The sequence below is a fragment of the Microtus oregoni genome, unplaced genomic scaffold, assembly GCF_018167655.1.
Source record: "Microtus oregoni isolate MIOR12 unplaced genomic scaffold, Mior012 000019F_ref0000042, whole genome shotgun sequence".
Lineage (NCBI taxonomy): Eukaryota > Metazoa > Chordata > Mammalia > Rodentia > Cricetidae > Microtus > Microtus oregoni.
The window spans coordinates 21905765-21927522 of record NW_024543078.1 but is presented as its reverse complement, the minus strand read 5'-3'; the positions used below and the strand labels follow the sequence as shown (position 1 = coordinate 21927522).

The following is a 21758-nucleotide window of genomic DNA, read 5'->3' as shown; positions in this document are numbered from 1 at the left end:
GTCACTATGCAATGCTCAGAGCCAATACCCTCTCCCTTTCACACCCTGCAAAGCAACCAGTTCTCTTTACTGCTGAACCCCAGCTCCCTAAATTATATATATGTAATTTCTGAGTCTTTTTCTGTCCTGCCAGCCAGCTCCCAAATAACAACACAGAGATGTCTTATGAATTTTGAAAACTCGGCCTATAGCATAGGCTCATTCCTAACTAGCTCTTGCATCTTAAATTAACCCATTTATAATGATATACATTTCATCACATGGTGTTACCTCTCTTCCATGTTGCACCTCCTGTTCCCCCTCCATGTCTCCTGGCATCTTCTGTGTGCCTAGATTAGTTCTTCCTACTTCCTCTCTCTGCTGGAAGTCCCATCTATACCTCCTGCTTAGCTATTGGCCATTCTGCTGTTTATTAAACTAATCACAGCAATATATCATTACACAGTGTACAAATATCCCAGAACAGAGTATGGAAAAGGGAAAGATAAGGAGGGGATGGTAAAAATATATTACATATTTGTATGAAAACATCCTTATGGAACCCACTACTATGAAGAATAAATATATACCAATGAAAACTGAAGCCAAACAAGCAGACAAACCAGAGACTATTCTGCAGGGAAAAGTCATAGTCTATTTTAAAATCTCCGTGTTTTTAGTAGTTTCTCCCTATGGCATGGAAATCTTTAAGCCTCCTCAGATAGCTAGGTGTTCACTCATCCGGGAAGGCCATCTAAAGGCCATGGCCAGCTCTGTCTTGCAGCATCTCAGAGGTCCTGGGACCAGAGGCCGTGATATACAGCCCCGCTGTACAAATCTAATCTAAGCAGGTCCCAGGTATATCAATCCTTTGAGGACATTTCTGTCGGTTTCCACATCATTATTAGTCATGGTCCAAGGAAGACCATTCCTATTCAGTCCAGGGCTGCCTGTAGGAACAGTTCTCTCAGGTTCTCCAATCAGCAGCACTCAAGATAGGATCCCTAACCTCAAGGGGTCTGGTTTACCCTCCCAGAGAGCTGTGACCAAAGAGCAGAGGGTGACCAGAAACCAGTGGAGGGCCAAGAGACTGATCATGGAGGTCTGGGCTGAAGTCCCGGGGATGCTGCTGCCGCTGGTCCTAAAACAACACTTAGAGAAACATGGGTTGATTGGTGACAGCCAGAAGAAGGTGCCAGGTGGAGGTTCAAAGGCCCAGGGCCAGGCATTACCGCCTAACCAGGGACCCAAAGTTGTGGCCATCAGGGATGCCTGATCAGGTGTGACATCACCCATTCCCTCCAATGTATTGGGACAGAGGACCGGGAAGAGTGGGGACCAACCCTGTGCCACCTAACACAGCAGTGTTCTCCAACTGCCAAGAAAGCTGGCTATGCCAAGTAGGCAGAAAGAGCCCACCCGCACCTTGTTTTCAGAGCCTTCCTCCTCAGAGCTCGGCTACCAGAGAACAGGGTGGTCCTTGCCCACAGGAGATAAAGGTCCCATGTGGTATCATCTCTTGCCAGGCTCTCAGCCCAGCCACCCACGTGGGGTCTGTTCAGTGAAGGCCTCACAGGTGATGGCCTTCAGCAACCCCTTCGTGTCTCTGGCAGTGTCCCTAGTGGACAGCAGGGTCAACGGGATAGGTTTCTGAGATTCCTCCCAGCTCCAATGACCCTCCCTTGCTTCCATTCAACAATCTGATTTGAGACTGTCCATCTTAAATACCCCATGTAAGTGGCAGAGGGTGGCAATAGTCTAGGCCGGGGAGGATAGCCAAGTGCAGCTGGCAGAGCCCAGAGGGCTGATAACACAGAAGCCTCAGGAATCTGCCTATTCTCCAGTGGTTTGGCAGAAATGTTTGCCAGAGGATGAAGGAAGGAACAAAGAGCAATATACAGGCTTGACTGGAAAATCCAGCTGGGCAGGAGGCTCTCCCTGGAAACTGAAATTTTACTTGGGTTTGCCGCTGTTTTAGTTAGGGTCTCAATTACTGTGAAGAGACACCAGGGCCACATCAACTCGTGTAAAGATAACATTTAATTGAGGTGGCTTACAGTTTCAGAGGTTCAGTCCATTACCATCAAGGCGCAACATGGTGGCATGCAGGCAGACATGGTGCTGGAGAAGGATCTAAGTCCTACATCTGGACCCACAGGCAACAGGAAGTGGTCTGAGACACTGGGAATGGCTAGAGCATATGAGACCTCAAAGTCCACCCCCACAGTGACACACTTCCTCCAACAAGGCCACACCTCCTAATAGTGCTTCTTCCTGTGAGCTTATGGGGGCTAATTCCATTCAAACTACCACACCACTGTGTCACCTCTCACTGCTGGAAGCTCAGTTCAGGCTTCAGACTCCTGGCAGTTTATCAATGTGTTTCTCAGGTTGGGCCGATGACATTATTTTCAACTTGAATTCACTGCCCTATAGATTTTTTTTCTGGTGTGTTCAAGATGGCCTGCTTTTTAGTTTGTGAGTTTGATGACAGCTTCTCCCTCATTTAACCCATAGACCAACATGTCCTCAGACCTCTGCATTAAAGGAATCTCCCATAAAGCATCCCTGATGGAGGAAGGTCATTGGCTAATAAAGGAACTGCCCTGGCCCATTTTATTGGTTAGAGGATAGGTGGGAGGAGTAGACAGGACAGAACGCTGGGAGGAAGAGGAAGTGAGGTCAGAGTCTTGACAGCTTTCCTCTCAGGAGCAGACGCCTGGGAGAGACGCCATGCTCCCGGCTCCTGGGCAGACACACACCATGAAGCAAGCCGCCAGGTTAGACATGCTGAACCTTTCCCGGTAAGACCGGTGCTCACCGATTATTAGAGATGGGTTGATCGGGATAACAGAATTAGCCAGTAAGGGCTAGGGCTAAAGGGCCAAGCAGTGTTTAAAAGAATACAGTGTCTGTGTAATTATTTCGGGGCATAAGCTAGCTGGGCAGGCGGCCGGGGTGTTGGGGATGCAGCCCCGCCGCCGCCGCTCCTATTACTACATATGGCGCCCCACGTGATGGACTAAACTCACTTAAAAAACCTGAGAAGACTTAAAAATAAGGGAGTGAGAGTTTAACACAGATTTTTGCTGTTTGTTGGTGGTGTGCTGTAGAGAGATTTCCTGATTCGGCAACAGTAGCAAAAAAAATGCTGTGTCATTTTAAAGCGCGACTTCCTGGGGCTGTGCTGCCATTGCGATCTCTGTCTGGCTCCTACAGGAGACAGAGCTTTTGAATAGAGCATTTGGAGTAAAGTGCTACGATTTGTTTGATGGCAACTAGACTCGCTGTGTTCTCGGGTCTGCTCTGCTTGCTAGAGGCAAGCATGCGCTTTCTTCTAAGAGAAGCTTCCTGACTCAGCTTTAGCTGCAAAGCCTGCAGCTCATTAAGAGGTCCTGCCACGAAACACTTAAACGGTGTTGACGAAAAGCTGAACGCATGCTTTTCGGTTCTCAGCCATAGCAGGAAAAAAGCTGCGCCGTTTAAAAATGCCAGCTTTCTGGGCTGTCCTGCCAGGGCAAACTCTGACTCTTTTACGCAGGCGGTTCGTGCGGTTTGCAAGCACAGGCTGCTGAAGCTCGCTTGCTGGCAGGAACCTTGAAATGCCATAGAGTTGTCGCAGTAAACTTGGCTACAGCCAGTACCTCAGCCATGAGGCTGGAAAGCTAAGGAATGGACTGGATCTAGCTGGCAAAGCCACGCCTTTAATCCTACCCATATTGCTCAGTAATTTAAAGGCTCGTGTGGTCAGAAAAAGAGAGATATACAGTAAAGAGAGATTCAAAGACAAAGAAAATTTCTAAATGGTTTGAAGTGTGTTAAAAATATATGCAGACTAAAATTTAAAGTTCTTAAAGTAAAAAACAAAAAAAGGAAGAGAATTGTTATGTGTGGTAGCACACGCCTTTAATCCCAGTGCCTAGAAGGCAGAGACAAACAGATCTCTGTGAGTTCAAGGTGTAGTAGTGTACACCTTTAATCCCGAATGCCTGGGAGGCAGAGACAGGCGGATCCCTGAGAGTTCAAAGACAGCCTGGTCTACAGAGTTACTTCAGGTCAAAGATACAGAGAACCTGTCTCAAAAAGCAAAGAGTTAAAAGTAAAAATAAACAAAATAGAGGTTAAAACAAAGCTGCACAAAGATGGAAAATACACAGAGAATTTTGATACTGTATGCTATTATGCTCTCTTTGAATTATTTGAATGCTGAGGAAGGAGCAACAGCTGCTAAAAGATATTTATTTATAAATGCTGCTGAACTAATCCAACATAGATATTTTGAATTTGGGTCTAAGGATATGATACTTTGGAAAGGAGTTTCTTATTTTGTTTTCACAGAGGATGAGACGCTGTTCATTTCTTCTATTCCAATTTGGTATGATAGACCACGTCCTCCTGAATGGTTCCTGTGCACGCCTTCAAAAAATTGCTTCGCTCAACTGCCAACTGAGATGAAACTAGCACACAGGTTATACCGTGAAAGACCTAATTAACGACGCCCCCATTCAGCAGGAAGCAGTTTGGAGAGAAAAAACTGCGCCCATGTTCCCAAATATGGTTTATAAACATCCTTTTACATTTTAAGGGGGATATGATATAGATATGAATAATTTACATTAGTATAGATTTTGCTTTATTGATAGAGATTTAAGGTCAATTTTGTTATATGTATAAGTGTTTCTGATTTTGATTAAGGTATTGTGATTGTGTAGTTCATTTAAATATGTACTGTATAATTAAGAAACATAGGTTGTTAATGGATAATCATCGATAATAGTAAAGCTTGTAGTCATGTTAGTTAGATTTTCTAGATATATAGAGATATATTTTAGATAGACATTCTTCATGTCTTTCAAAGATTACAGAATAGGACATTTAATGTTTTAATAACTGAGGACTTTTCATGACAATGAGACACTCTGCTCCTGGCAGCACCAATGTACTTCAAGAGGAAGATGGGCATCGAAGAGGCACCTTATGGAGTTTGATAGCCATTTGGGCAACAAACTGCTCTTGCCTGGACTATTGCATAAACTGGACACAGAGAACCCACAGAGAGAGGACTACTGAACTTGCCTAAGGTGAGATGATTTTTCGGGGTTCCTGATTCATTTTGAAAGAGTCTGCGAGACATTCTGCAGGACACAACAGATAGTGACTGAACTGACTTTGAATTTTCCTGCTTTATGGAAATGTCTGCTGGATACCATGGGCCTGAAGGCTGAAGATGGATGCCCCAACGGTACAAAAGAACTTTGGGTGACTGTCCAGGCAGCGAGATGTCTTTGTCATTTCTAGAGTTTGAAGTTTCTTAGTTCTTGTTTACTTAGGTAATATATCTTTCTGGAGTCTTTGATGGAGTTAAGAATAGTTAGTTATAGTTATAGTTTTCCTTAGTTATGATAAAGATTATTGTAACTTTTACTTGATAACTGTTTTGTTGTATGTAATTTTGCTATGTTAAAGTTAAAGCCTTTTTTTTGTTTGTTTGTTTAAACCGAAAAAGGGGAAAAAATATGTAGTAATAGGAGCGGCGGCGGCGGGGCTGCATCCCCAACACCCCGGCCGCCTGCCCAGCTAGCTTATGCCCCGAAATAATTACACGGACACTGTATTCTTTTAAACACTGCTTGGCCCTTTAGCCCTAGCCCTTACTGGCTAATTCTGTTATCCCGATCAACCCATCTCTAATAATCGGTGAGCACCGGTCTTACCGGGAAAGGTTCAGCATGTCTAACCTGGCGGCTTGCTTCATGGTGTATGTCTGCCCAGGAGCCGGGAGCATGGCGTCTCTCCCAGGTGTCTGCTCCTGAGAGGAAAGCTGTCAAGACTCTGACCTCACTTCCTCTTCCTCCCAGCGTTCTGTCCTGTCTACTCCTCCCACCTATCCTCTAACCAATAAAATGGGCCAGGGCAGTTCCTTTATTAGCCAATGACCTTCCTCCATCACATCCCGATGGTTCAAAGAAGCGTTCTAGAAAATCTGACAGTAAGGTCCACACCAGGAAGCACTTGCTCGCTTACTCAATCTAGATAAAGGTTAGATGGCCAACGGGCAAGGGTGCAATTGGGCCCTCACACGTGGGCCTCTTGCCAGTTTCAAGTCTGACATAAAAGGGTTTTGGTTGTTGCTATTTAAAAATTGTTTTAAATCTAGATAAGAGGATCTTTAGTCAAGGCTCACCCCTCCATCAATCAACCTTGAAATCAGACTTCTGTGATTGAAGGTACCTGAGCCACACCCCACTTCTGGACCAATCAGCAGTGCCTAGGGGTTGACACGTGCATCTTTCACTTGCCCTAAAGTGTCTCTGCCAGCAGGATTTAGAGAAGCAGAGGTAGGCCGACCATCAGCTGGAAGCAGAGGGGAAAGGTTACCTCAAGCGGTAGGTAGATGAACAATGCACACAGAACATCTCAGAAAGGTCTGCTCTGGCTCTGCTTTTGGGTAATGGTTTCGTGATACAAATCTCATTCCTCCTCAGGCTGGACGGATTCTGTGCAGTTCGTATACCAAGACACACTGGCCACAGCCGGAACTGGGGGAGCCTGGCCTGCCACTCTGAGTTACCTGTCAGTTAGCATTTGACCTGTTCAGACGTGTTCAAGGTCATCGTGTGGCATGGTGATGTGGCGTGCAGCAGCTTCTGTGGGGGGAAGGCAGGGCACCGTCTTTGTTGTTGACTCTGAGAAGGTTCCCCTTGGAATTGTGCAGAGAAGTATTAGTGGCCCTGGGGGACACCTTTAGAAACCTTCTTCCCCCATGTTTATTTATTTATTTTTATTTTATGCACAGTGGTGTTTTGTCTGCATGTATGCCTGTGTGAGAATGTTGGGTCGCTTGGGACGGGAGTTATAGACAGCTGTGAGCTGCCATGTGGGTGCTGGGAATTGAACCCAGGTCCTCTGGAAGAGCAGCCAGTGTCTCAACTGCTGAGCCATGTGTTTGTTCCCCCCTTAGAAACCTTTAACGACGGCTTTCTGAGGCCTGCTCAGACGAGCTGTCTCAGCATTGCCATAGCAGTGGTTACCAGTGGGCCCAGCCTTCTCATGGCTTGCATCCCGGCACTGTGGGCATCTCTCTTGCCCATACTGGAAATAGGTACCTGCTCAGAAGGTAGGGCAAGGCCCAATGAGGGGCTTGGGTGGCAACCCTGTTACTGTACTCAGAAAACTTCCTCCGGGAGATTGTGGTGCCTAGAAGAATGGGCACCAGCCTTGAGGACTGGGTCTCGTTCTATGTCTCTGGGAGAAGAACTCATCTCTTGTAGAAGGGGAACCCCTGTCCACATAGAAGGGGTCCCTTCGGTTCCCGCTTCAGGGCCTTGCAGATTTCCACCGTTCCCTGTTTGACCCTCTCCGGTCACCCTTCCCTGAGGGATCTTTGAATTCCTCTGGCTCCTCTCTGGCACTTAGCCCTCAAAGACAAGTAAAGCACAGCAAGCTTCCCAGCCTCGGTGTGCCCGCCTGCATGGGTGTGTCCAGCTGCATGGGTGTGTCCAGCTGCATGGGTGTGTCCAGCTGCATGGGTGTGTCCAGCTGCACGGGTGTGTCCACCTGCACTGGTGTGTCCATCTGCACTGGTGTGTCCACCTGCACTGGTGTGTCCATCTGCACTGGTGTGTCCACCTGCACTGGTGTGTCCGACTGCACGGGTGTGTCCAGCTGCACGGGTGTGTCCACCTGCACTGGTGTGTCCATCTGCACTGGTGTGTCCACCTGCACTGGTGTGTCCGACTGCATGGGTGTGTCCAGCTGCACGGGTGTGTCCACCTGCACTGGTGTGTCCAGCTGCATGGGTGTGTCCAGCTGCACGGGTGTGTCCAGCTGCATGGGTGTGTCCATCTGCACTGGTGTGTCCACCTGCACTGGTGTGTCCGACTGCATGGGTGTGTCCAGCTGCACGGGTGTGTCCACCTGCACGGGTGTGTCCAGCTGCACGGGTGTGCCCGCCTGCATGGGTGTGTCCAGCTGCATGAGTGTGCCCGCCTGCACGGGTGTGCCCACCTGCACAGGTGTGCCCACCTGCACGGGTGTGTCTGCCTGCACGGGTGTGTCCACCTGCACTGGTGTGCTCACCTGCACTGGTGTGTACTGGTGTGTCCGCCCGCATTGGTGTGTCCGCCCGCATTGGTGTGCTCACCCATAGCACGGGGTAATTAGTGCAAAACTGAAGCTCAGGGACCATAGCTTGTGAATGGTTTCTGTCATGTGGCTTGAACAGGTGCGCTTTGGACTTGTGAGCAAGCTGCCTACATCATTTTCTCATTCATATCATCTCTCTCCGATTACATTTATTTATTTGCTGGTTTGTTTGGATTTTTATTTATCTGTGTGTGTGTGTCTGTCATTATGCCCCATGCACATGTGTTCGACTGGGCATGCGCACGTGAAGGACCAAAGTGGATGTCAAGTTTCTTCCCCAGTTTTTTCTCCACCTTATTCTTTGAGACAAGGTCTCGTGCTGAACTTGCAGCTTACTCTCTTGGCTGGTATCTTAGTTAGGGTTTCTGTTGCAGTGATAAAACAATCGGCTGTGACCAAGGCAGCTAGGTTTATTTCCTCTTCCTATTGAAGCCCATCGTCCAGGGAAGTCAGACAAGAGTTCACAGCAGAACCTGGAAGCAGAAGCTGATGCAGAGGCCATGGAGGGGTGCTGCTTACTGACTTGCTCATCATACTTGCTCAATCTACTTTTTTATCACTCAGGAACTCCTGTGTAGGGGTAGCCCCCCCCCACACACATAATGGGCTGGACCCTCCCACATCAATCATCAATCAAGAACATGTACCATAGGCTTGCCCACCAGCCAGCCTGGTAGGATCAGTTTCCCAATTTAGGTTTCTCCTTCCCAATGACTCTAACTTGTGTCAACCTGACACAGTACTAGCCAGTACAGCTAGGCTGACTGGCCAGTAAGCTCCAGGCGCCACCCCTTCTCCACACCTGGGTACAGGTTATAGATGTGTGCTGGCAAGCTCAGCTTTTTACATAGGTGCTGGAGACTCAAACTCAGGTTCTCATGCTTAAAAGCAATGAAGATCCTGCCCCACCCCCTCCCAGGCCTTGTCTCCTACAGCAGTGTGAAATCCTTGTGAGGTAGGTGGCCCAGGGCAGGAGTTTGACACAAATTTTGTTGGTGTGTAGCGCAAATGCCTGCTCTACGCGCTACTCACTACGGTATGGTTTGTAAGTCAGACAAGGGCCTGGAGATTGAAACATACACAGAGAGACACGGGTGCCAAGAATGCCCCTTTAGTGTGTTCCAGGGCAGCTTATATAGGATCTCCTCGGCTAAGGGCCACGCCCTAACTCTCAGCTGCAAGCCCACCAGAAACCACTCCCCTGCCATCAGGAACTCCTGAGGGTCTTCTGCTCAGAGCAGCTGCAAGCATAGGGAAACAAGTTGTTTACTCTGGCAGGCAGGAGGTCACAGGAAATTCAGGGTCTGGGGGTCCACAGTTCCCAATATTGATGCAGTTTCTGTTTTGTTTTTTTTTTTTTGTTTTTAATCTTCTTTTTGGGAGAAGGGGGTGGTGAGTCACACACTCCCGTGGGAAATGAATGACACCCACAGACCCTGTCTCCCCAAAGGGGTTGGGAAACACTTACAATGCATTGCAGGTAGTTTCAGGAGGTTGGTTCCCCAACCCAGCCATGACAGGAAGCCCCACTTTTGCTATTGCGTCAAAGCAGAAGCTAGCCCTTTTCCTTCCTTTGTTAGTGGACGGTCTCTCTTCACAGGGCCTCTGGCTGCGTCTGTCCCAAGTTGCAGTCCTTGGTGAGCTGTTGAACACAGCCCCTGTTCAGAATGTGAGGCTAAAAATGAACCAGGAAGGGGCACAAATTCATCTTTAAAAACCCAGACAAAATGAGTCTTTCAATCTTAGGGCTGCGGCTCACAGGCACCTTATTTACTGAGTTGGACTAAACGGTGTCTATGGCTGATAGGCCCAGGCTCACCCGAGTGGAGGATGAGGGAGAAGAGGGCCCAGTGCTTGGGGGAGTCAGCCAGCATACTGGGAGATTTACTGTTACCATGTGGGTGTCTCCAGCTTAACGTGAGGTATACTTTTCATCATGTATGTAATCATGGGAGGCTGAAGCAGGAGGTCCGTGGCAAGTTAAAGGCCAACCTGGGCTACAGAGTGAGACTCTGTCTCTAAAGCATCCTTAAGCCAACCCCAAGTCTATTGAGTAGAGTTTCAGAATTTTGTTCTGTGTCCCTGCAAAGATGGCCAGTGCTTGCTTCAAACAGCGTTGTCTTGGGGACAGCTGTGTGCTTGGCATTGGATTAGGTGCTGCGGGCTTCATCATCCCTTCCTCCCAGTTCTCCAGGTCCTTCCCACGTGGGACCCGCTCTAAGAGCTGGGAGAGAGGCCAGCGGTTCCTGTCCTGATGAGGTCTCCAGTGTGGGCAGGGGGCAGAGGATGAAGTAATAAGGACACATGGATCGTAGTGTGAACTAGAGGAAGACCACGGTGAGCAGCGGTGTGGAGAGAGCAGGGGTTTTGCCTTAGGTGGCTGGCAGGAGGACATGCTGCCCAAAGGAGCGAGGGCCGGAGCTGTACTGAGGGCTGGGGAGGCCCAGGCAAGGATGGAAGGTCTCCCAGGAGGCTGTCTACTCTGCTTACTTGGTCAGCCCAGCAGGAGTGCTGGCCACAGGGCCAGTTCCCACTGCAGGGGTCTCTGGTGACAAGGTGGCTGAACACCATCAGGGGAAATGATAGGGAACCAAAGGATAAGCTAAAAGACACCAGAAGGAGACAGTCAGATAAACCCTGGATATGAGAAAGTCCACAGAACCACCGTGTAATGGGGCGGGGGCGGGGGCGGGAATGGAGAATAGGTCATATCCAAACAGGGACATGTGGTCTTCTAGCAGACATAACGCATGTGCTAAAAGGGCCTGGGTTTCAGACGGCGCCCAGGAACTGCTGCCTCTCTCAGGTGTGAGAGTGCAATGGTGAAGAACACAGTCAGGAAAAGATGCCTCTAATCTGGGTTTGTACGGGTGACGGTGTTCACCATTAATTCTGAAAAAGTTCAGCTAAGTATATAAAGTAAGTCTGCTAATTAAGACTTGGGATAGAACTCATGGCCGGTAGAATGAGAGGCTTCCAGAGACGGGCAGCCTTCATGGGCTGGCCAGGCACCAGAGGTTTGGCAAACCCTGAAGTGTGCCCTAGCCTGTGGCACCTGGAAGGTGTCTGATCACGTGTGAACGAAATCATGGCTAGAGCATTGCTGGAATTCACTCCAAGAATGGTCTCAGCTGAGCGTGCTCCTTCCGCATCTACACCCCACCCACCTTCAAGCTCACCAGGAGCAGGTACACCGTGAGACAGTTAAAACTCCTGGAAGTGCCTAGGAAGAGATGCTGCCCCTGCCCAGGCTGTGCCCCTTCAGGCTGTCCTGACTATAGACAGCTGGCTTGCTACCTCCTTGAGATTTGATTCTGTCTCGCCAAGCCTGACATACTGTAGGCATTCAATGGGAACAGTGCCCTGCATAGCCACACCGAAGGTTCCTTGAGCTCTTAGCATTCCCGAATGCCGTGCTGTAGATGAGCAGTGTGGTTCCAGGGCTGCTGTCCTTCCAAATTCAGAGAAAGCTACCCCCGCCCGGCTCCCTTCCATTGCCAGCTGAGGCATCAGGGAGGAGATAGGGTCCTTTAAGAGCTGAGTCCTCACAGATGGGATTAGTGGCCCTAATGAAAGAGGCCCGAGGGCCCTTTCCAGAAGCCTTCCTGCTTGTGAGCAGGCAGCATGAAGATATTACCTATAAGGTAGGATGGCCTCTGGCCAACATGGAGTCTGCTAGAACCTTCTCTTGGACTTCTCATTTCTGGAATCGTGAACAACCAATTTCTGTTAGGCAAGTGCCTGATCTAAGACAAGGAGGCCTCCCTAAGCCTCCTAAGGGCTGTGGTCTCAGTAGGTGTCAGTGCCATGTTCCTGGTGGGGCACTGTGGCTCCTCCTTGTCAGCCTTTCTTCTGGAAGCAGCAGTGCAGGTCACACCCACGCCATTGAAGGCTCAAGCTCCTTCACTTAGTTTTGTTTTGTTTTTCAAGATAGAGTTTTTCTGTGTAGCCCTGGTTACCCTGGAACTCACCCGGTAAACCAGGCTGGCCTCGAACTCACAGAGAGCCAACTGCCCCTGCCTCCTGAGTGCTGGGATTAAAGGCGTGCACCACCGCAGCCTGGACTCAAGATCTTTTTCGTCCTGGGGCAGGTGTCTGCTTGTGAGCAAGGACGTGGGGAAGCCTTGAGGCGGCCGGGTCTGTGAGTTGTCTCTGATGCAGGCATGGGCTCCAGCCAGGCCTGGTCTTTGTTCCCTCCCTGGCCACATGTTGAATTATTTAAAACAATAGCTCATGCCCTTTCTTTCACAATCCCCAAACTGGCAGATTGGCTAACATTGCCTTTTATGGAAGGGCCTGGGAGGATCCTTTCTCTGTGGAGATGTTTACCCACATCTGTGGAGAGTGTACCACGGTGGCAGATGCTCTCCTTCAGGAGAGGGTAGGTAGAGGGCTTTGCTCTCTCAACAGTCAGTCAAACAAAGGAGCCCGAAGCCGGGGCCCCTGCCAGCGTGCGCGTCTTGCAGGCCACCTTTGCTGTCGTGGCTCCCCCAGTGCTCGGCTGCCCGTCCTTTTCCTGTTTTCCCATTGGCTGAGGCTGATATTGGATAAATACCAGCTGTCCCTTGAGGGCCGTGCCCAGATTTTCTACCCATAATGTATCCTTTCAACAGGTGTCTGTGACATAGGACCCATGCCATCCTGTCTGCCTCACAGATGTTAGTCTGTAGCCACAAAACCAAAAAAACCTGGGGCGGGAAAGAAGCGTCCAGATTTCAGAGTGGAGGACGCCAGGCTGCTGACTAAGGCATTTTCGTTCCAGATTCTACCACAGCCAGCACTGTGAATGAAGAGCCCAGCAACACCCCTGTCTCCCCTGCTCCAACCAATGCTGCATGGAACCAGGGGAAGAGGAAGAGAGGCATAGATGGGAGAGGAGTTGGAGGACGGGGGAAGGCTAGGGCCTTCGCTGTGAGCCAGATTAAAAATAGGGGTGGCAGGAAAAGGGCCAGTAGATGGTGCAGTCTCCTGGGGGCGACTCTGGTAGGATCTTGCTGGATTTGGGATCCTAGGGTCATTCTCAGAAGCTCACAATCAGGGGCAATCCCAACCCTGCTTGCGTGGCTATTGCTATCACCAACACAGGAGGAAATCCTCTCTTAGTAAGTGCTGCTAGCCAGCGGCTGGCCAGGCAGATTTCAGCAGTCTGTGCCGTTAGCCTTCGAGCACACATCTTGTGCCAGCTAGAGCTTAACGGCTGTTATCACATCTATGGATGCCTTCCTTCAGCAATCTCAAACGTTGGGGGATCCAAGAACTGGTCACCTGAGCACTGTGAGCCGTGCATGGCCTGGTCAGGGACTAAAGTGTCCTTACTGATTTCTTGTAAGCATGGTACCTAGGTCTCTTCTGCAGAGCTGGTGTCTCTATTGCTGAGATAAAGCACCATGACCCTAACCCTAAAGCAAAAGCAACCTTGGGAGGAAAGGGTTTATCTCAGTTCTCCATCACAATCCATCACTTAGGTCGGGGTAGGGGAAATCAAGGCAGGAACTGATGCAGAGGCCATGGGCGAGTGCTGCTTACCGGCTTGTTCCTCATGGCTTGCTCAGCCTGCTTTCTTATGGTACCAGGACCACCAGCCTACGGGGTGGCACCATCCACAGTGAGCTGGGCCCCTCTCACATTGATCATCAATCAAGAAAATGCCCCACAAGCCGCAAGTAAATCTAGTCCCGAGGGCATTTCCTCAGCTGAGGTTCTGTCTTCCCAACGACTCGAGTTTATGTCATGTCACGTGGGTGTAAAACCAGCCAACACATCCGGGTTCTTTGTGTTTGTTTTTTGCCATTTTGGGGACAAGCTCTCACTGTGTAGCCCAGGTTAGCCGAGAATTTGAGATCCTCCTGTCTCAGCCATCTCCCACCCCACCCAGTGCTGCCCTTGTAGGTCTGTGCCACCACACCAACGCGAGTTGTGTGCGTTTATAAGCAGAGAGTGATGGTGGGGGCTCTGAGACTATGCCAGGAGTGGCTGCAATCTCCCACCCGATCCAGTGCTCTCCAGTTCACACAAGCCAGGGGTGAAGTTCAACCAAACCAACCCACAGCAGCAACATTGAAGCCTCCCGGACTTGGGGTTGCTGTCTGAGAGCCTGGTGACTGAACTGGGGGTGTGGGGGGTGATTGCAGACAAAGCTGGAGGTCGGGCTTACATTATTTGCAGGCAGACAGAGCAGTTTCTAGAAAGAGCAGGTGTGCTCGGCGTCATGCAGAGCCCAAGGACAGACCTGGCAGACCTTGTTCTCAAGGAGCAAAGACCAGCGAGAATAGCACATGGCTGACCAGGAGGTGAGGTGGCGGGAAGTGAGGTGGCTGACAGTGTGAGTGTCAGGCTCGGTGGTCGTCTTGTCCTGGGAGGAGGACTTTGCTCCCTGGCTCAGTGGCCTTGAGGGGAAGGTGTAGACATCTCCTGTCTTGGTGTCCTTACCAGCAAGTACACTAAGTGCCTCTTGGTGTTATCATAGAACGGGGCTATCCTTCGCTGGGCAGTGCTCTTGGTGTTATAGAAAGGGGCTATCCTTTGCTGGGTAGTGTTCTATTAGTTGGCTTTTGGGTCCATGTGACAGAACCAAACAGAAGCAACCTAAGTGAGGAAAGATTTCTTTTGGTTTGAGGTTCATTGTGGTGGAGAAGATGGGGTGGTGTTTGTTGCTGAGGGAGCATGTGCTAACAGCTATTCAAATCACTGTGGACCAGGAAGCAGAGAGGGAGGGACCAGGATATAATGTTCAAAGGAAGGTCTGTCCTTAGTGACTCCACTACTCACGCCTTCCAGAGTTTCCAGAACCTTCCAAGTTAGCACTGCCAGCTGGGAACCACATGCTCAAATATGAGCTGGCAGGGTGTGGTGGTCGTGGTGGTGGTGGAGTGTATTTCATCATACAACCAACCTTTAATTAATATAACTGTTTTAATTGTTATGCGGCTAGAGGGTTTACAAACAACCTGGGGATGTTAGAAGGGCCAGTTCTGTTCAGTGTAGGTGGCAGAAAGGTTTCCAGAGGAGATGATGCTGGCTAATTAAGGAGGACATGTTCTCCTGGGTAAGAGGGTGGTTTTTTTAGCCAGCTGCTGGGGCATTTGGTAGCCAGGGAAGAGCCCACAGTGTAGAGAAGAGGCAGAACCCAGACCTTAGCAATGTGGTAAGGTTGCATTCAGGAGGCTTCAGGAAGGACTTGCTGTTGGTCAAGAACATTCTGTCAGCACAGTGTAAGATTAGATCGGGAGGAAGACAGACAAAGATTGTCACCTGGAGGTGAAACAGTAGTCAGGAGAGATGAGTGGGCCTGGAGGAGGAGGTGGCTGTGTAAGAGGTGTGATTGATAGGATGTTAGAGCCACAGGCTGAAGGGTGAGGAGGGGGACCAGGACAAGAGTGAACGTTGGGCTGTAGACTCTCGGAGAGAGGGCCCAGCAAGGGCAGTGAACACGGGGCCTGTAAGGATTCATTCAAGGTACATGGGCTAAAGCTGGAGCCCTGGACCTCCAGTGGGGCTGGCCAGGGGCAGAAGAGACCTGCAGCCCAAGGAGAGGCCAGAAGGCTCCACCCAGCACACTGGGACTGGTCCCCCCCCTTCCTTCTCCTCCTCGCCTTCTCTCATTTGATGTTTTGAATCAGGATCTCGCTGTGTTAGTCAGGTTGGCATCAAAGTTGGAATCTTCTCTCCTCTGCCTGTTGAAAGCTGGAACTGCAGCCCGCACACCAGGTCCGATCTGTTGGGAGCTTTGTGCTTGGGGAACCTAGGGTGGGAAGAGACTCAAGTTAAAGACTGGAGTGCCGGTTCTGAGGCGCTCGCCTTATTCTCTCGCCTTGGCCCTTTTGGTCTGTGGTGGTCTGTGTCACTGACCCTCTGAGATGGAGATGGGAGAGGGCTGAGGCTCCGGGGCGGGATGTGAGGAGCAGGGAGGGAGGGAGAACAGGAGTTAAGGTCACACAGGTCATGCAGTCACTCAGAGTTTAAGGTAACTGAGATGGTGGCTAACGGAAACATGACACACATGGCAAGGACGGCTTTAGCTCTCTGGAAGGGAGGATGACATTTTGGCTTACTACTGTTCGGGAGACAGTTATCTGTGTTCTTCTACCTTTATCTTTATCTTCATCGGTAGTGACAGAATACTGACCCGAATAAATGATAAAAATTACTGTGTGCCACAGATGACATGGATTATCCGTTCTCCTTGGGCCTGAACGGATACCATTTTATCCTTTCAAATCTCTCTCTGTAGCCCAAACTTGCCTTTCAACTCCTGACTCTCCTGCCTCAGCCTCCCGAGTGCTGGCATTACAGCCGTGTGCTGCCATACCTGGCAATTTCATCCTAGACTTAGCACCTCCTGAGGCACATAGAGTAAATGCTTATGATGGCTTTGCCTGTGGTATTCTGTAGCCAAGAAGAACACTGTGTACTTGGTTGAGGAGCCATAGTGCTTGAGCCTGCCTGGTACCCCGTGCAGGCATTTGTAGTGGTTCCTACTGGTCAGTGTTCATTCTGGCCATCTGGATCATGAAGGACGTTTATCAGTCAGTGGAGGACAAGGCTGGGGAAGGAGGGAAGAGTCTGTTACAATGGGGTCCAATGACCATTTGGGGCAGTGGGTGTCAGAAACAGTGCCTAAAATAGACATAGTAGGGTTGGAAAATGATACATGTAAAAACTGCTTTTAGGTTTTTAAAAACTCAGTGATATAAGATGATAGTCTGATTTGATGGTAGTTGCTGAGGGGGGAGGGGAAGCTACTCAGAAACATGGGTTAAAGAGGCAGATTTATCGTGACTAAGGATAGAATTTTAGGATAGTCTAAGTGTCTGAAACAGAATCAACACGAAGCCCACATCAGTGGTGAGGTGATACCTGGTCTAGCCTGGGGGACACACTGACATTTAGAGAAGTCTGTGTTCAGGGGAAGACCCAGTGAAAGAGGAACATGATAGTGACCTTCAGGTATGTGGGGAAACTGGATTAGGTTTATCAACAACACAAGGGGACAGCTCAGAACAGCAGGGTGGTTCTGGTGACAAAGCGAGTATGTGTGGGTTCCCTCGGGTCGTGAGCCCAGTGGTGACCCCAGTGGTGTCCCTGCACATGTTCAAACCACACAGGCTGTTCCTTCTGAGGAACACACAGGAAGGTATAAGCCAAGCTGGGTTTGGGTCCTGCCTCTGGATATAGTTGTGATGTTGTACACAAGTCAGCTTCCTTATTTATGCTTCAGTTTCTTCAGTTGAAGCTATGAGAACTGACTCATCCCTGGCCCTTAGTATTTTACAGCAATAGAGTGCTTTTATTGAACAGGGTTTTCTGTAGCCACTTGGCCCTGGTATTAGCCTAGGGTGTGTTATAGCAAGACAACCCAGCTGCATGTGTGTCCTGGCTCTGATGCCGTTGGGAGTTTGGGGGAGCAGAGTAGCTTATCTTTCAGCCCTAAAAGCCCAGACTCCCTAAGGTTGCTTCTACCTCAGTTTTCTGTGTGTGGGGGTTTGGGGTCGACAAGCATATGTGCTTGGGTCAAATTCAGGACATTAAGCGTGTGAAACACGCTCAATTGCTGAGCTATACCCCATAGTCTTGATGCCTTAGTCCTTTCTATTAGTTAGGGCTCTACAGTAGCAGAGTTTATAGAATGAAGCGCTCTCTATAGAAAGGGGATTTATTAGAATGACTGACAGGCTGTGATCCAGCTAACCCAACAATGGCTGTCTATGATTGGAGGGTCCAAAACTCCAGTAGCTGTTCAGTGCACAGGCTGGATGTCTCAGCTGCTTTAGCATATGCCGGGACCCCGAAGAAGTAGGCTCTGCCGCCAGTGAAGGAGTAAACTTGCTCTGGCGGTGAGGGCGAAAGGCTAGAACAAAGCTGCCTTCTTCTTCATCTTTATGTAGGTTTGTAGCAGAAGGCGTGACCCAGATTAGAAGCTTCCCACCTCAAAAGATCTGGATTAAAGGCATATCTTCCTTATTGCTAGCATTCAGTTAACTTACATTACACCAAAGCCCCCTTAAAATAGACTTAATAATTAAGTATGTAAATTAACTCCTGGCGGAGTATCAGAAAGAAGCAATTACCAGGTCCACAGAGCCATTATCACTTGTTTAAACTTGGAAGTACTAAATGAATATCAAAGGACAAAAATCCAGAGATTTGGGCATTTGTAAATTGTAAAATAAAATTTCAGCAACCTTTTTTGACCAGAAAAAAAAAAGGCGCATCTTCCTACTTCAAAGATCTAGATTAGAAGTGATCTTCCTACTTCAAAATGATTTAATTTAGCAAACATTCCTCATAGGTGTGCCCAGCCATCTTTGGGTTTTAGTTAATTCTATATGTAGTCAAGTCTACAACTAGAACAGCCATCACACTCCTGCCATGAGCATTTTCATTCTGGCTGAGGAGACCATGCAATATACACCTGCTCCCTGTGAAGTCCCAATGACTTGAGTCATCAGATCTCTTCCCTCCTCCCCCACACCTAGTAAGTTTATCAGGCACACTTGCAGGGCAGGGATGAGGGGCTACTGACAGGAGCACCAGAATATCTTCACCCCATGGGGGGGGGGTGGCTTCCTCAGGGCTGTGTAGCTAGAGCCCACTCTCCCAGTCTTCCTCAAACTACACACTATAACCCCTTCTCAAGACCCAGAGACCACGTGCAGCTGTCTGGGTCCTCAGGCATGGGTCCCATGACTCCACATCCTCCGTTCTGTAGAGGGGTCAACAGTTAGCAAGCCCATCTGTGAAGAAAGTAAGTAGATGCAGCAGAACTCGTGGACATGTTGGCTAGCTGGGAGGACAGTGCTGTACAGTAGCCTCAATTCCTTATTTTATGCCTGGAATATCAGAGACTTGAAGTGTCTGAGACTCTAGGCAATACTTTCCCGACAGGAGGTTGTCAGTGGTGTCCCGCCTTCCACTAGAACATTCTAGTGGACACTGTAGGCTGCCAGTGGCTGACAGCTTATTCTCTGGCAAATGCCATCTAACGACAATATTCTAAAACTACTTTTGTCTTAGACTTAGGTATATATGTGCAACTCGTGTGCTTGGTGCCAGAGGTCCGAACAGGGTACTGGATCCCCTGGATCCGGAGTCTCAGATGTTTGTGGCTGCCGGGAAGCAAACCCTGGCCTCTGCAAGAGCAACAGTTGTTCTTACCATTGTGCCGTCTCTCTAGGACCCCCACTTTCTTAGTCATTTTCTGCTCAACCTAATATGACACAAACATTTTTGGGGAGAGGCTCCCTATAAATTTTCCCCCCGAGACAGGGTTTCTCTGTGTAGCCCTGGCTGTCCTGGAACTCTCTGTAGACCAGGCTGGCCTCAAACTCAAAGATCTCTGCCTGCCTCTGCCTCCCAAGTGCTGGGATTAAAGGCGTGCGCCACCACTGCACAGCCCTGTAAGTTCTTATTTATCTCAATATTCTGAAATCATGCTACCATGAATCATGGGGATTTCTTTTACAGCTCATGTTGTACATATGACAGATCAGCTGTTAAAAAGAACCGATCCTATTGGTATGTGTGTGCTGGGGGGACACGTGTGTCATGCAGAAAACCTTGAGGTTGCCCTTCTGAAACCTCGTCTGAGACAAACTCTTGTCACTGTGTGAACTGGGCTAGTTGCCCCTAGAGCTTGTTAGCCTAATTTATTTCATTTTCTGTGTATGAATGTTTTGCCTGCATGGATGTCTGCTAACCTAATTATGCCTGGTGTCCTCCAATGTCAGAAGGGTCGGATCCCCTGGAACTGAAGTTATGGGTGGTTGTGAACCACCACAGGTCTTCTATAAGAACAAGTGCTCTTGACCCTGAGCCATCTCTCCAGCCTCACAATTCAATTCTAAGAGACCAGATTCTGATTCTACCTGATTTTAACCAGGTAGAAGTCCTACCAAATCACTTCATTTGGAACAAAAGTCATTAATTCTGAATAAAACCTCACATTCAAATGGATTACATTTTTCCCTGAGATGTTAAATACAAAGACAAAAGGCTAAATTTCTTTTAAATTATTTTATTATTGTGTAAGCTAAAAGGAAATTTACACACTGAAATCTCAAAAGCCTTGGGCATGCACATTGACCTTGTTAGAGGCTCCTCTACATGGCTCTCTTTTTTCCATAGGAATTTCCCCAAACATTTAAAACCCATAGTTTTTTTTTTAACTGTATATACAGCCTAAACCATAGCAATCTATGATTATGTCATTTTACATTGTGCAAAATCTTCAAAAAATAATGGTATGATAGAACAGAAAGATTCCTAACAAATTTCATTTTAAGACATTCATATCATTTGGTCCTTCTCCAAATCAAACTAATTAAAACAGGCACAATCTCGGTCAAGCCTCCAATCCAATTCTGACAGTGATCCATACCCTACAATCAGAGAGCAGTGATGACCTCTGCAAGACTGAAAAGACTAAAACAGAGCCCAGCAAAGTTAACAAAAGCCAGGCCTGACACAACCCATCACAGACCAAACTGAAAATCGGACAGGATCTGAGCTTTGTGACGGGAGAGTGACAGCGCATCCAGGAGGAAAGGAAGAGCGGCCAGTGCAGTGAGAAGAGACCGAAGGGGATTTCAGACAGTGGAGATTTGAGGTTTTAATTTTTTTTTTTTATTTCAAAAGTTTTTTTTTTTTTTTTTAAGAAGGACACCACCAGTGTATTTCACAAAGACATAAATGTATACACCCCAGCAACACAAAAGAATAAATCTTCAAAAATGTTCATCCCCAATTATTTACATTTTTTTCTAATATAAATTTAGGACTTCAGTATGTAAATAAATATACATTACTATGTATACCTTTCTAGTGTGGCTTACCAACAAATCAGCTGAACTTGAATGTATTTATTCATTTTTAAATTACAGCAGATATGTTTTTGATGGTAGGGAAGGGATAGAGGAAAGGAAAAAGTATTTGAAACTGTCCAGTTCAACCAGCTATCCTTCTGCTTGTTCCTGGGAGCTTGTGGAAGGTGTCAGTGTGGCTGGGAACATCAACACCTTGGCATGCATGAAGGTTAAGTCCGGAAGGCTGGCGATCACCTTCACAGCTTCTTCACTTAGGTGTTCCTCTCTTTTTGGTTTCCTATCAGCCAATGAGAAAAGACAAATGTGTTAATGGGAATTCCATCTCAAGGTTTGCAGTCAACGGTCCTGGGCATCTGATTGGCTTTTCCTCTGCTAGTTGCTGAATGAAGAACAATATATGTGACTTTTTGTTGTCCATGAAATCATGCATAATCGGATACAGACATCGCTATGCACATGTGTATGGGCTCAAAGCTTTAGTTAAGGCCGGAAGCACCTACCCAGCCAGTCTTCAAACATTACTAAGCGCAAGTAGAGTACTAAAGCCTTGCTAACAGTCCGCCCATCTGGATTTCCCCTGCTTGCTGCAAAACTACCAAAATTACCTCAACATGAAAGGTGTGGTGCAAGGCCTGGTAAGTCACTTAACCTCAGGCTTTCTTAACCTAATGGGGAATTCCAAGAGAGCCTTCAGCCAAGCTGGGATGCAGGCGGCAGCATGAGAACTGGGTGCAGGCAGGAACCAGGCGAGGCAATCTGTAAACCTTCCAGGACTCTGGCCTTGTGGATAATGTCTATTTAACCACCTCTCCC

The 21758-nt window shown here is 48.4% G+C and overlaps 1 protein-coding gene across 3 annotated transcripts in view; it reads right to left on the bottom strand.

Moving 5' to 3' along the window:
• Positions 1-20125: 20125 nt before the first annotated feature.
• Positions 20126-21758, bottom strand: part of Aftph (aftiphilin) — a 67014-nt gene continuing 65381 nt past the window's right edge. For all 3 annotated transcript variants that reach the window (XM_041669000.1, XM_041669002.1, XM_041669001.1), the window contains one exon: positions 20126-21222. In XM_041669000.1, coding sequence (XP_041524934.1) covers positions 21075-21222 — 148 coding nt within the window. In that variant the 3' untranslated portion in view covers positions 20126-21074. The remainder of the gene's footprint in view (positions 21223-21758) is intronic.